Source organism: Odontesthes bonariensis, chromosome 16 (assembly GCF_027942865.1).
Source record: "Odontesthes bonariensis isolate fOdoBon6 chromosome 16, fOdoBon6.hap1, whole genome shotgun sequence".
Lineage (NCBI taxonomy): Eukaryota > Metazoa > Chordata > Actinopteri > Atheriniformes > Atherinopsidae > Odontesthes > Odontesthes bonariensis.
Window position 1 is genome coordinate 17391919 of NC_134521.1, and position 14624 is coordinate 17406542.

Genomic DNA, 14624 nt, shown 5'->3' on the forward strand with positions numbered 1-14624 from the left:
AATCAAGACAAATCCCTCACATCTTCCTTTGCTTTTGTTTCATTCCTTTTTCTCCTACATACGTAAGTCCTCTATATCCTAATGTCCTCGTATCTCTGCTTTTGTTTCTGTAAATAAATAAAAGCAAATAGATCAATTAGCTCTGAGATACTGGCCCCCTTATGTCGTAATTATGCTGTTTTTATGACCTATTTTCTGCAAGAAAGGAAGGTATTATATTATTCATATTAGCTGTGTAAAATAGACATTGCAGCCCTGGTGAAGTAGGTCACTAAGTCAAGAGAATGTGATGTTTTTTTTACAAAGACTATCCCTTCATGGCATACTGTGATAGCAAACAGTACTATACATGAATAATGTGTCCTCATTATAAACCCCGGGGGCATGTTTGAAATTGGACCAACATTTCTTAGACATCTGAGATATACATTGTAAGATAAGAAGGACTTTCACAGTCATTTCTGACAGCTTAATCATGAGAGACAGCTCTTAGCTTCTAAGGCATGATTGTTTTTTCAGTTTACAATATTTCCTTTTTTTTGGGGGGGGGTGTAAGTAATAGATCCTGTGGCTGACTGAGAAGCCAATATAATGAGATGATTAAGACACACAGGCACCGTATAAATTAATAATTTATGAGAAAATAATCAAAGGAGACGATCTAAGAGAGAGGCAGTCAAACTCACCAGTCATTACAAATGTCAGTCTGTCATGCAAATGGCTTAAAGACAAATAATAGAGAATAAGCAGAGATTACTCTCCTCTTAGAGTCAGCCTCAGTGTGTTTGAATGATCTTTGTTCATCAGCGCCTTGGTCAACCCTTTTGATGGGTTTGGTTACTGTTCAAAACTCACAGCACTGTACCTGAGGACAATATTGAAATCCATTCAAAACATCCTTTCAACACTGATAAAGTCGCGATGTGATAAGAAATGTTTCAGATCTCTCCACAGGACCTTTATCACTCTGTGTGCCGCACTGAAATGCCGCTGCGTTATTGCTCAACCAGACGGAGTTGCATGTACAACCATAAAGAGCAAAATATTGCATAATCATGCTAAAGAATGACTGCCTTTAATGCTTATGCAGTTAAAACACAGTGTACATTTTTTTTTTTTTACATCCCCCTTTCCCACAGACTTGTGGCTTGGTGTTCTTGTTTGAAAGCTCTGTGTTCAAGCAGCTGCTTCCTTGCTGGGTCAAAAGTCTGCGGTGGTAGATATGGACTGAGAAATCAAACATTTCTTGACTTAAGATAAGCTTGTCAATAGGAGGTGATGGTGTAGAGGTTAGAGCGGCAGACTTTGGACCCTCTTCCTCTGGCTTTTCTTCTCGGCCTCCACGGCAGCGCGTCGTTTCGTCTCTCTTCTGTTATGGAAAAAATGAACATTGATTTTGCACCTTTGGATGTGCCCCTCCGCAGGAGGCTGCAGACTGCCACAGTGCTGCAGTGGGTCTTCTCCTTCATTGGCCTGGGTGAGTCTTGGTGTTCGCGTGTCAAATTGAAACATCTGGAGAGGCACACAAGGGTGCAACTCTGCTTGAGTTCTTCTACATTTGTTTGCCACAGGTGTTGAAACATGCTTAATAACCCGCTGTTATTAAAACATAAGTTGATACGAATGATTACTGTTTTTTCAAAGTACTTGAAATTCTGTATGACCACAAGAGGGAGCCAAGCATGACATAACCTGAGCAGAAAGCTTCTTTTCTCTGTATACTCTTGGTTCATCTCTGAAAGGCAGATGCTCTGTATCATCAGTCCCCAACCTTTTCCTTTTTGGCCTGACATATCTCTAAAAAACAAACATGGAGTTGTTATGTATGTTTTCGATTACTGTAATGCTCCTTTAACTGGATTTCCCAAAAAGAGCATTAAACATCTGCAGCTCATCCAGAACGCTGCTGCTAGAGTTTTAACCAGGACAAAGAGATCTGAACACATCACAGCAGTTTTGAAATCTTTACTCTGGCTTCCAGTCAGTCACAGAATAGATTTTAAAGGCCTGCTGATGGTTTAAAAAATCCCAGAACGGTTTAGGCCCAAAATACATCTGTGATATGTTCAGAGAATATAAACCCAGCAGAGCTCTTAGATCCAAGGACTCAGGTCAGCTGGTCCAGTCCAGAGTCCAGACTAAACATGGAGAAGCAGCATTTAGCTGTTATGCTGCAAACAAGTGGAACAAACTGCCAGTGGAGATTAAACTTTCACCAAATGTAGACATTTTTAAATCCAGGTTAAAAACATTTGTGTCTATGCATGAAATCTGCACGGTATCTTTTAATTTATCTTGACTGTTGCTTGTGTTTAAATTCATTTAAATTATTTTGTTTGTTTCTCTTTATATTATTTTATGTATTTTTAATGCTTCTTCCACTCCCTGCTGCAATGCTTTTATGTTATGTAAAGCACTTTGAATTGTTTTGTACATGAAATGTGCTATACAAATAAATTTTATTTGATTTTATTTGAACCTATTTGCAACTGATTCAGGTAGGTGGGAGGTGTGCCATGTCAACCTTTGCCTGTTTCAGCTGGTAGTTTATTGATCATTGTGACCATCAACATAATGAACATCCCTCTTGTCACCATATTTTTTAACATTTTATTTTACCATGATACGCTCTTCAAACCCTAAGAGGGTCTGGCTGAGCAATATTAAAGGTAATAAGTCATTTGTGCCACATTAAATTGAATAAAATCATGAATTAAATTTCACAATTACATTTCAAATAGATTACTGAAAGACACTTGGCTGGGATTAACTATCCTTAAGCAGAACAATTTATGTTTTACACATGTACTTCATCAGTGTCCAAAAGAGTTCGAGTTGATTTAAAAGTGATATAAACTGATATCTGAACCAGAAATGAAAACAGGTGCCGTCCTGGTTAGAAAGATCAGTTTCAGAATATATTCAGAAATAAATGCAGTTATTGTAGGAAACACTTTTTAGCAGTTAATTTTCTCCTTTCCAACCATTCTTTTGTTCAGACTGACTAAAATACCCAACAACTTTGGCTCAAACTACGTTTTTTACAATAGCATTTCTGATGTTCTCTATCAATCTCTCATTTGTGAGAAAAAAGTGGAAATGGTCACTTTGTTTTTATACAGTAAAGCCGTCATTCACTGGTTAAATCAGAACATGTGAACTGTGAAAATTAAGCCCATCTGAGCTAATTGGAATAGATAATTGTGACGGGTTACTGGTGATATCTGTGTACTTTAATTTGACTAAATCTTCTTTGTTGTTGCTGTTCGATAACTTTGGACATTTACCCTAAAAAAATCGGATTGAATTTGGCCATTTTACATTTTTTTCAAATGTGTTCTTGATGATGAGTTTTCATCCACATAATGTCTATTGCAGAGTCTGATGGATCATTGTTTACAGACTTACTGACATTGTGTGGTTCCAGCTGCTCACCTAACAAATTCTCTCCCTCCTCAGCACCCACCTGCATCTTCTTGTTCCTTTACCTGCTCTTTACCCGCTACTGGCTGATCAGCGTGCTGTACACCGTCTGGTGGTTCTTTGACTATGACACACCTTCACGCGGTGGCCGCAGGGTGCCCTTCATGTGTGGCCTCAAGCTTTGGGATCACATGCGGGATTACTTCCCCATCAAGGTGAGAGAAAGCTTCGAGACTCCTTAAGCATTATGTCTTTGCAAATCACTTCTACAGGATGCCCTAAAGTCCAGTGCGTGTGGGGATTGAAGGTCAGCGAACAGAGAACATCTCGCTCTGCCAGATCCTTTGATCTTATCTTTGTGATCCAGCCTCCTAGGAGCAACAGTCCTTATCTCTGTCATTGGCTGCAAATGAACCACAGATTGATCACACTCCTGTTTATTTCATGATGTGCTCTACATGTACACAAAGTCAGACACCAGCACGCCAGAACCGGATCTGTAGTTAGAGGTAAAGGGGAGTAGAAAGTACAGAGAGCAGGCAGTGGTTACTACATTGTGAAGATATTCTTTCCAGTATATGTGAGAGGAGTTTATAGGGTAACAACTCCTCAGCCGTAAACAATTTCACCCAAGTACTTCATGTAATTTCCCCAGTATTACCCCCACAACAAATATCTTTACATTCTGTGGGTATGATAAGTCTATCTCTATCAAGGACAGCTGTGTCCTCACAGTTATCTCTGAGTGAGACTCGGAACTATTACTTTTCCACCTTACTCAGAAGTTATCTGAGCTGAAGTAAAAATTCTGTCACAACATCTTTCTGTTAAATGTGAAACTGTATCCGGGAGTTGGTTACTTTCACGCAGCTTAGAATGAAGGTTGGAAAGAGAAGATAATAGCCAAAGGCACACTAACATGATTTAGTTGCTGTCTGCGTGGCTCCACTGGGGGGTATGTGCAGTCTCCAATAGTTGCCTGGCAACCTGAGAGTTACCAGAGGACTCCAGGAAGCCACTGCTACTGGCAAAAGAGTCGTCTGACAGCAAAGGTACATGAATTTACTTCTGCTTTTCACCGCACGAGATATTAATAACATAAGCTAAGCATCACCCCCTTACTCAAGCATCATATTTGACACCAGAGTTACATAAATCTCATCACCCAACTCAAAACCATGAGATGTATCAAAATGCTGTAGCAGCTCAGCTAGTATTCTAGTAGATTTAATGTTGCCGCTAAGCAGATACGGCTCCAAACAAGAGTTTTTATAGTGCTCAACATGACCTCCAGTTGCTGTTGGGAGGATAATTATTTTGTTACAGACACATGTTGGAACTCTCACCACCACACTGAAAGCGTCCAATTTTAACCCTACAAAAAGAAAGAAAACTCATATTTGTCAATAGCAGTGATAAATCTGATAATTAAACTTTACAAACCAGCCATAGCATTGCTGCCTTTACCATTCAACGTGACAAGTGCACCTCGTGCAACCTTTTGGGTCCCTCTTGTGGTCATACATGAGTACTGTCTCTCCATGACCTCAGAAAACGAAGCATTTGATCACCCACATATTTGTCATGTTCAGTTCAACAACAGCTTCCTGTGTCCGCCTCCTTGTTTTTGACTGAGCATCTCATTTGTGAGTACAGAGCCCCCGTCAACAAAATCCTACACTTTAAATGGCTATATTTTCTGTCCATGCGAGAGACTTTGGACTGCACTGATAAGCCAGAGTACAACAACAATAACACCAGTTCAGCAGAGTTGAGAAGATCACTGCCTAAGTGATGTTAAGTTGCTGGAAAGTGTTTGATGCATGTGATGGATCCAATTTAGAATGATTACTTTATGAAAAATACAAAAAAAAAAACGGTTTAAGCCAAAAGAATTTAAATTTTTAAAACTCAGTTTATAATATCCTTAAAATAAGAATTAGAAGTCAGACAATTTAAGAAACAATGTTCTGTTTCACTGTATGAGGGTCATTCCTGTATTTACGTGAATAAACCTTCCCGGTCATCCAGTGTTAATCAATAATGAGTTGTACCTGAACTAATCAGTTTGGGTTATCTTCCTATTCTAAAAACAGACAATAAAATGTTCTGAACTTGGGATGGAAATGAACATGTTAATAGAAGAATGTAAGAAAGAAATTGTCCTTTAAATGAAAAACTGAAATATCTTACTCAAAACATTAATGGCACCTCAGCATTTCTTTACCTTATTTGTTCTATATATTCTACTGGATCTGCTGCAATAAATATGAGAGCAATAAAACAACAAATGTGTAATAATGATGATAATAAATGGCAAGATAAGCACCATGTTATCACAGAAGACAGGAGAAGACTGGCACCAAGGTAATAGTGTGAAACAATCAATAAAACTGCAGTAAAAAACTGATAACAGTACTTTTAAATTAATAAGACTAAAACACTTTATACTTACTGGTTTTAATCAAAATCTATTTTATAATATCAAATATAAGAATCTCAAAAATCTACAAAAAGCAGCAAAGCACCCTCACAACATGCTTGTCCATCTGCTCCTTTGCTAATTTCCCAAAAGCTGTGTTCTGTAAATGTTTATGAAAAGGGAGTTTGAACTTAATACCATTACAGAGGAAAAGGAAAAATCTAAAAATTCTCAGTTTTTTCATCCATCTTGTTCAATGGAAATCATGTCACACATCATCTGACTGCACGCCACATTAAGCTTTAGACAAAGAGTCCATGCAAGGGTAAACAGAAACCATGAGCCTAATTTGGTTGCATTGGTGTGTCTCTTCCCACCATTTCTAATTACGCCATCATCTGCCTGAAAAAGCTCCCGAGTTGACGTGCAGTCACATTTAGAGGATAAAAATGAATGTAGACAGGACACAAATTCAAACATCGTTGAAGGCTATCAGAGGACAAACCTCCGTGTTTTTTTTTTACAATAACAAAACATGCTGCTTGCAGCCTTTTAACCATTTTACATGAAGTGTATCACATTTCTGATCTTGAATGGTCTTGAATGGCTGGATGCACGTATGTGTCAACTAAATTAAGATTTGATATCTCTTATATGAGAGTAATTTTGAACATCCAGCAAATTTGAACATCAACAACATCGACAGGGTTAGCAGAAATGTGGAGGATGTTGTGACGCAAACTTCATCGGAAGACTTATTAGAGGAACTCGAGCCAATGATTAACAGTGTGACCTGTGGGCCTCCAGCACTCGTTACCCACCGCACAAACAGCGTGAACACAGCAGCTCTGTGAAGGTCCATGGAAGTCATGACTTGTTTATACAACACAAAAGTACATTTATTTTCTTTTAACATCCTATATGTGATCAGTTAAAAGAGCTAAAAACACAAACAATAGTAGCAATTCTTTGAAAAGGTTTGTTACAACTTTTGAAATGCAAGATTTCCACTTTCCTGTTGTCATTCACTCTTTCTTTTTGGCCCTCGTGACATCAGTAGCTGCTATCAGCAAAACACCCCGAATATCAAACCAAACAGTGTAAAGATAAGAAGTCATGAAGAGTCCAGAAATAAATCTGGGTGATGCTGGTGCTCAGGAACTTTGCCAGTGTACAGAATTCCCCTCAAACATGACACAGAAACAACAGAAGCTCCCAGTTAGACTGAAGGTTCACCGTGAAAGTAAGTCAGTATACACTGAATGTATTGCTTTGCGTGTTTGCTGCTACAGTGCAATGTCCAATATCTTTTTTGTTTACTTTCTTGATGAAGGATACGCCTAATAAGCCTAATACTAGGCTGCAGACAAAAAGGCAGAGTAGTATTGACCAGAAAAAGCTTTTAAAATAGTGAATGTGCTAAATTGTTACGGTAAAATAGAAATAAAACTATGGCAATAAAACAAAATCTAATTAGACACCTAAATAGACACACTGGGGTCATACAAGGCATAATACATATTTTTGAAAATGAAGACCTTGAACACCTTTTTTTTTTTAGAAAAAAGATGCTATCTTATGTTAAATAAGGGCTTGAGACCTTAAATAAGAGGCCTGTTAAGCTTTTAGAATAATGCACATAATGTATAGATTTGTCTCAAAACACGGTTTAATTTAAGCAACTATTAAAACAAACTGAATGTATTTGAACTTAACTTGGAAAAGGCTCTTTATCTGCGATTCATTCATGCAAACAAACAGGTGATTTGAAGGTTCACAGACATTCTCTTGTAAACGTTGTGCATGTGTCTGTACATTCATTTTTCTGATGAGCACTGCGAGAAGATCAAAATCATAAAAAATGTGCACAGTTGAGTTAGTTGTTTGAAGTGTTGGCTACTGTAAGGCTGGCTCTACAGTCAGGGCAGCTCCGGCTGGGTTCAGCAGGTCAAAGACAGTGTTGAAACTGATATCAAGTCACGTGTTTGAAAAGCAACCATCTGGGTTGCAGCAAGTACAACGCTGTCAGCTCTTCTGGGACGGATAAGATGATGCAATGAATTATTTCGCTGGATGAATTTGCCTTTGGCTCAGATTATATTTGAACATACGGTCAAAGTAAGCACACTCTTTTTCGATTACAAGGTTTTGAATATTGAGCAATAAAAAAATCATCTGGTCGTTAGCAGGTCTTAGAAATTAGGCAAATACAACCTCAGATGACCAGCAAACATGACACATTACACTATGTAATTATTTATTTAACAAAAACTTAGCCAAAAATGTTGCACTGACATTGCAGCACTGTTGCCTCACAGCATCAATGTTCCTGGTTGTGATCTCGGCCAGGGGGGCCTGTATGTGAGGTTAATTAGTGATGCTAAATTGACTGTAGGAGTGAGTGTGAGCATACATGGTTGTTTGTCCAGTTTGTCTCTCTGTGGCCCTGTGATGGATTGGCATCCTGGTTGTGCCCTCACCCCATCACAGCTGAGATGTGCTCCATCCCTCCTATGAACCAGAACTGGAAAAAAATTGAATGTAAGGCCAAAATGAAGAAGCAGATTGAGTACACCTTTACCCCTTCCATAGGGATTATTTGTATAAGTATTAGCGTGGGGATAGTAATCACACACACTTGATTAATTTATCATCAGCAGGTGTGAGCACCTCTATAAAGGCAGAGGTTTTGTCACTTTGCTGATCTGGAGCATTCAGGCGTGTGTTAACACAATGCCAAGGAGGAAAGACATCAGCAATGATCTTAGAGAAGCAAAATTAGCTGCCAATCAATCTGGAAAGGTTAGAAGGTGATTTCCAAACATTTCGGAGTCCATCATTCCACAGAGAGAAAAATTATTCACAAGTGGGAAACATTCAAGATCGTGGCTACTGTTCCCAGGAGTGGACGTCTCAGCAAGTTCACCTCAAGGTCAGACCATGCAGTGCTCAGAGAAACTGCAAAATACCCAGCAGCTATATCTCAGACTCTACAGGCCTCAGTTGGCATGTTAAAAGTTAAAGTTCATGACAGTTCAATTAGAAAAAGACTGAATAAGTATGGCTTGTTTGGAAGGGTTGCAGGAAAAAGCCTCTTCTCTCTGAAAAGAACATGGCAGCACAGCTAAGGTTTGTAAAGTTACATCTGAACAAACCACAAGACTTCTGGAATAATGTCCTTTGGACAGACCAGACCAAAGTGGCGATGTTTGGTCATAATGCACAGCAGCACGTTTGGAGAAAACCAAACGCAGCATATCAGCACAAACACCTCATACCAACCGTCAGGCACAGTGTTGGAGGGCTTTGACAGGTTGTTATTGTTAAATGAATAATGACACAAAGTGACAAATCCCATGCTCTTGCTTGTTTGAAGTTTAATTTTTCAAATTAATACACATGATAATGACCAGATTTTTTTTAATTGTTCTGATATGTAAAACTTTAAAATGAAAAGAGGACGTACTTTCTCTCTACCACGACTGTGCACATCAGTATTCACACTGAGTACAGACTGATTACAATCGATTTTCTTTATTTTACAGTCTCTTTTCTTGTCTTCCCTCAGTTGGTGAAGACAGCTGACTTGGACCCCAGGCACAACTACATCTTTGGCTTCCATCCTCATGGTGTGCTGGTGGCCGGAGCCTTCACCAATTTCTGTACCTGCACTACAGGCTTCACACAGCTGTTCCCAGGCCTCAGAAGCTACATGCTCATGTTGCCTTTGTGGTTCAGAGCCCCATTCTTCAGAGACTACATCATGTGTGCAGGTATGGGCCGGAAACATTTGAATCCCACTTCCAGTCAAATTTTTAATTCAGATGTCTCTTTAACTCAGGATTATACACTTAGCCTACAACATATATGCTAACATAAGGTATTTTGACTTATTTTCTGTTACAACTTTGCAGGTTTGATTCCTTCAGACAAAGAAAGTGCTAGTTATCCCCTTCGCCAAAGGCGCGGTGGCAATGCTGTTGTAATAGCTGTTGGTGGGGCCCCAGAGGCCCTTGATGCTCACCCTGGGTCTTTCGATGTGCTTTTGGCCCACAAGAAAGGATTTATCAAAATGGCAATGGTGCATGGGTGAGTTCAGATGGCCCTGAGGTAATAAGAAACACTTTCTGAGGCAGCTTATTCTCTGAAGTCTTACTATCTATTGAAAGGATTGCGTCATCTTTTCATTGGAAGTTTCTCAAAAATTGCGTGTACTATAAAAACAGAGGCTTATTTAAGTCACTTGCATGGTATTTCTTGGAAAAGGACACAGTTTATTCTGTTTAGGAAGAGTAAGCGCTATAAAAGGCAAGGATTTCAAGCAATGTACTATTTCGGTTTATCAATCAAGTCATCTTTCACATCTTAACTGTTTTAGAGCTCACTTGGTGCCAGTCTTCTCCTTTGGAGAGAATGAATTGTTTGATCAAGTGGACAACCAGAGAGGAACCTGGCTGCGATGGATACAGGAGCGGCTGCAAAGCATCATGGGCATTTCCCTTCCTCTCTTCCATGCACGTGGCATTTTCCAGTACTCATTTGGCCTCATACCTTACAGACGACCCATCAATACAGTCGGTGAGAAAGCATCTTTGTTCATTCATCACTGTATGCAGCAGGTTTGATAATTTCATGTACAGATTCAGTGCATTCGCTTCACATATTTTCCAGCACAGTTATGCATTTACCGATTTTACCGAGTTTCACTGAAGTGAATGATAACTGTCAGACAAAAAAACTCGATTTGATGTAACTACAAGCAGTCACTGAAAGACACTGCTGCTCCCTGTCGCTGGATGGCACGCAGCCCTCGTACATGGCAATGCCCGTGAGATTAACAGACCTTTAACAGCATTAAGCATGCTGTCTTACACTTTGTCACCTCTCCGCAGTTGGCCGGCCAATTAAGGTGGAGAAGACAGAGAGGCCAACTGCTGAGGAACTTGATTATCTTCACCAGCTCTACATGGACGAACTCAGCAATTTGTTTGAGGAGCACAAAGGCAACTATGGTGTGGACAAAGACACACACCTGCACTTTGTCTGAGCTGGACATGAAAGGAAGAGGAATTTGAATGCCTATTTATTTTTAAAGCTCTGGTGCTGCAGGTCCAGATGATTCTACCTTTTGATGAGCTATGTATATCTTAATTTGCTCCCAAGCCTGCCAATTTAAAACATAATCCATACATTCTTCTCGATGTGTCTGTTTTTGTAAAGTAGGACTGAACTATGCTGTAAAAAGTTTGATTCTCATTTCAGTTCACATGTATGTGGTGGACTGCCTTAAATGTTTAGGTTAAAATAGATTCAAATAAAATATCACCTGACCTTTTGCTTTTACTTACTTGATTTCTTTTTCATTAAGTATAATACTTAGCCCTGCTTAGTTTGATCCATAGAATGTTTTTCAACTTAATTTAAATGTTCTGTGTAAATGTCTGCCTTGTTTCATTGATTTAAATGTGTTCCATCATTAAAGTCCTTTGAACGTAGATATCAGTCTCAGTACGAGTTCATTTTTAGTTAGGTCTCACTCTGTGTTAATAGTCACTTTAATTCAACGAACAGCTTAACAGCAGCAGTCAACACCAAACTGTGCTGCAGTGATTAAAGGACAACATGTGAGGCTGCTCCCGCTGACTTAGAGAAGAGGATTAAGTTACACATGCGATTTGTAGGTCTGAAAGTTGCGAATCCTGTGAGAATGCATCAGATGGACTAGACTTAGTTTGGACTTTACCCAGCCAGCTCCATGTGTAAAGTCTAAAAAATGTCCCAGTGTAATCATGTCTTTATAGCAGCAGGTCCTCAAACTGAAACTGGCGTATAAAGTAGTTTGTTTGTACGTCTCATAAAGATGTCCGTTAAAATGCCTCCCATACAAGTGGCGGAAGGGAAGTGTGACTCAAATGAGGGTCAGATCATGACTGCTGTTAACTAAAATACATTCCTTTGGCAATGTGACCATCACCATAATGGTCATCTTCTTACTACATGGCTACACGATACGACAACACATTACGATGAAACGTAGTTGCGCTCTGATGAATAATGAGACATAAATAATGATAAATGATTGTATTAGATAAGATTTAAAAATTATGATAAAATACATAATTTCTACAATTTCTTGCTTGTCTGTATGTTGCTATCCACTCGTCTGTCAATATTACAGGTAAGTATATGAAGACTGAGAGTCATGAGTCAGCAGTTTTGTCCAACATTCTTCATGAGGCGATGCCCACAGCGCACTGCGTGATCTCCTGCCTCCTGTTCACTTTCCACAGCCACTGATAGCAACAATTTGTTTGACATTCTCTGAGCTTAATGTGTGAAAATAGCTTTCCCTAAATTTTCACACAGGTGGGTACTAAATGTAACCCCTGCCCTCTTTATGATTTACCTGACATTTCACAGAACTATTTGGGGGGTACTTAGTAGAAAATGTTTGGGAAAGGGTAGGCACTTAAAAAGATACTCAAGAGATGATTGGATGAAGCATCTCTCTGTCGAAATCCTTCACCAGTCAGATGAACCAAACAGAACTCTACAGATGGATTATTTCGTGATTGAGATTGTTATCGCAATTATGAAAATGACGGGAGGTTTGTTAATGTGTTACATTTGTTTCTTTAATTAAAGAAAAGCCCATAAGCGGTTTCAAAATAGAAACTAGAAAAAGGTGTGGAATCAACACGTAAATATCTAAACATACAGATTCACATTTAGTTAATGAGAGAACACGCATGGATTTTTACAAGATTTTTGCACAAGAGAGAAACACACAAAAGTACTTATTTCCATGGTTCTGTGGGTTCACGCTGTTGGTGGAATTGTCAGTCGTTGCACACAATCCCAGACGATCTTGCATCAGGGTTTGGGACTTTGTGCAAGGCCTGACACTTTCTAAAATAGATCATAGGTCTTTGTTGAGTTGCAACATCATGGGTAAAAAAAGCAATCAAAAAGCAAACATAGTATCAGATTGTTCCAAAGGCTATACCATAAAGTTGACTGAGTTTTCCTTCTTTTGTCTCAAGAGAAGTAATACTCTACTTTTGAGACGCTTGTACTGTACTTCAATATTTCTGGTTTTATTATTCTTCCTGAACAAGATTCTATCATTTTTTACCCAATTTTTTCCCCCACAGAAACTGCACTTTTCAAGTTAAGATAAATGTGCATATTATAATTGCATATTTTCTCATTTTAAATACATATTAATGCAAATTATATGAATACTTCCACCACAGCCAAATGTTAAAAAATGTTCCAGGAAGACTGATGTCACTCTCTGTCTGTTGACGATAATTTGAAGGCCTGTGGATAAACTGACCCAGAGCTTGGACTAAAAAAAACAGGCTTAAAAAAAAATCAACTAACAAAAAAACTGGAAATGAAGTGTAAATGGCAATAAGTAGTTTTGAGGCTGAATATGCATGTTTAGGAGGTGTGGAAAACTGACTGAGGACAAACAAAAGAGGTAACAGACCTGGAGACAATTAGGTTACTAAATGAGTGAAATGATCTAAGTGGCAGCTGTGATGGGAGCCAGTCATATACTGAAGGGTACTTCACTGTGTCTTTGCTTAGCTCCCATAGTTTAGGATACATACATCCACTCTTTATGAAAGAAAAGCAGATAATGAGTACCACAATTTGTTGAGGCACAGCCAAAGAATTCTGGTACAGCTATTGTGCATACATTAGCCAGTCATTTTCCTCCAGGCATACTCATTAGGATTTGTGTCAGAACATATGAAAGGACATGCGCAAACATCCTGAGAACTGTTTAATTTTGCTCTCACTGGCAGATAATATTATCTAATGTCCAACATTGGGACTTTTCCCAGCTTTACCACTGCAGACCCATGGTAACAACATTCACTGTCTCAGACTTATTTAGCTGAGGGGTTTTCAAAGTCTGAGACAGTCAGCCTCCCCTCAGGTAAACTCTGGAGAAAGAACATTACTATTGCAATCTTTTTTGTTTAGTTTAGCTAAACTACGGGTTAACTAGGATCTTGATTCTGTCATTTAATTCCATGCAAGTGAGCCAGGATAACCACGTATTACGATACATTTCCAAATTACACAAAATACAGGGTTTTCAGGGAACCTTGTCCAAGAGTATTTGAAAAACCGTCAATCAAACAGTCAATTCCCCAAGAACTAATCTGTTTGAACTTTTCTGCCACATCACAACATCTGATTATTTTGATAACTAATGTAAAAATTCAACATTGAATATTAAAAAGAACATTCCATTAAAATAAACATGCTAACTGAAACATTGGTATTGTAATTGTGTTCTGTCATTATGAATTGTCCTTCCCATCTTTCCCTGTACATCTTATATTTGATATCAAATGTTGTACAAAGTTTTTAGGAAAATACAGAAAAGTCTATTTTGCTTTTTGACAGGATTTTCTGACGTGATAATTCAGCTAACAATCAGGCACATATGACACATAACTGAAAGTAGTAAAAGAGCATGTTTTTCCTCTTGGTTTTTGTATGAATTAAAGAATTAAGATCAACACATTAGTTTTTGATTTAATTTGTTCTAATGAACTTTACACGTAAACTACCTGAAGTTGCATGTTCTAAGCTAGGCTTACCATCTCTTGGAGTCAAATTCAACTTTGGCACGAAATAAGAGAAGCATATTTCTCAAAGTATTCCTTTAGTAGGTCATTATCACATGATTTATACTTTATGAAACTTAAAAACATAGAATATTGTATAGTCGATGTTTTAATTCACAGTCAAACTG

The 14624-nt window shown here is 38.5% G+C and overlaps 1 protein-coding gene across 1 annotated transcript; it reads left to right on the forward strand.

The window, feature by feature from the left end:
* The first annotated feature begins 1383 nt into the window (after positions 1-1383).
* On the forward strand, positions 1384-10892 carry mogat2 (monoacylglycerol O-acyltransferase 2). Its single transcript, XM_075487207.1, has 6 exons — positions 1384-1477; positions 3460-3638; positions 9414-9618; positions 9760-9934; positions 10224-10423; positions 10738-10892. The coding sequence occupies exons 1-6, from the start codon at positions 1384-1386 to the stop codon at positions 10890-10892; spliced, it is 1008 nt and encodes a 335-aa protein (XP_075343322.1).
* The last annotated feature ends 3732 nt before the right edge of the window (positions 10893-14624 follow it).

What these genes read in the sequence shown, in the direction of transcription:
- mogat2 (XM_075487207.1), top strand. Translation starts at nt 1,384, where the DNA reads ATGAACATTGATTTTGCACCTTTGGATGTGCCCCTCCGCAGGAGGCTG. An exon ending in GGGATTACTTCCCCATCAAG is followed by an intron (nt 3,639 to 9,413) that starts GTGAGAGAAAGC and finishes GTCTTCCCTCAG; the next exon opens with TTGGTGAAGACAGCTGACTT. An exon ending in AGACTACATCATGTGTGCAG is followed by an intron (nt 9,619 to 9,759) that starts GTATGGGCCGGA and finishes ACAACTTTGCAG; the next exon opens with GTTTGATTCCTTCAGACAAA.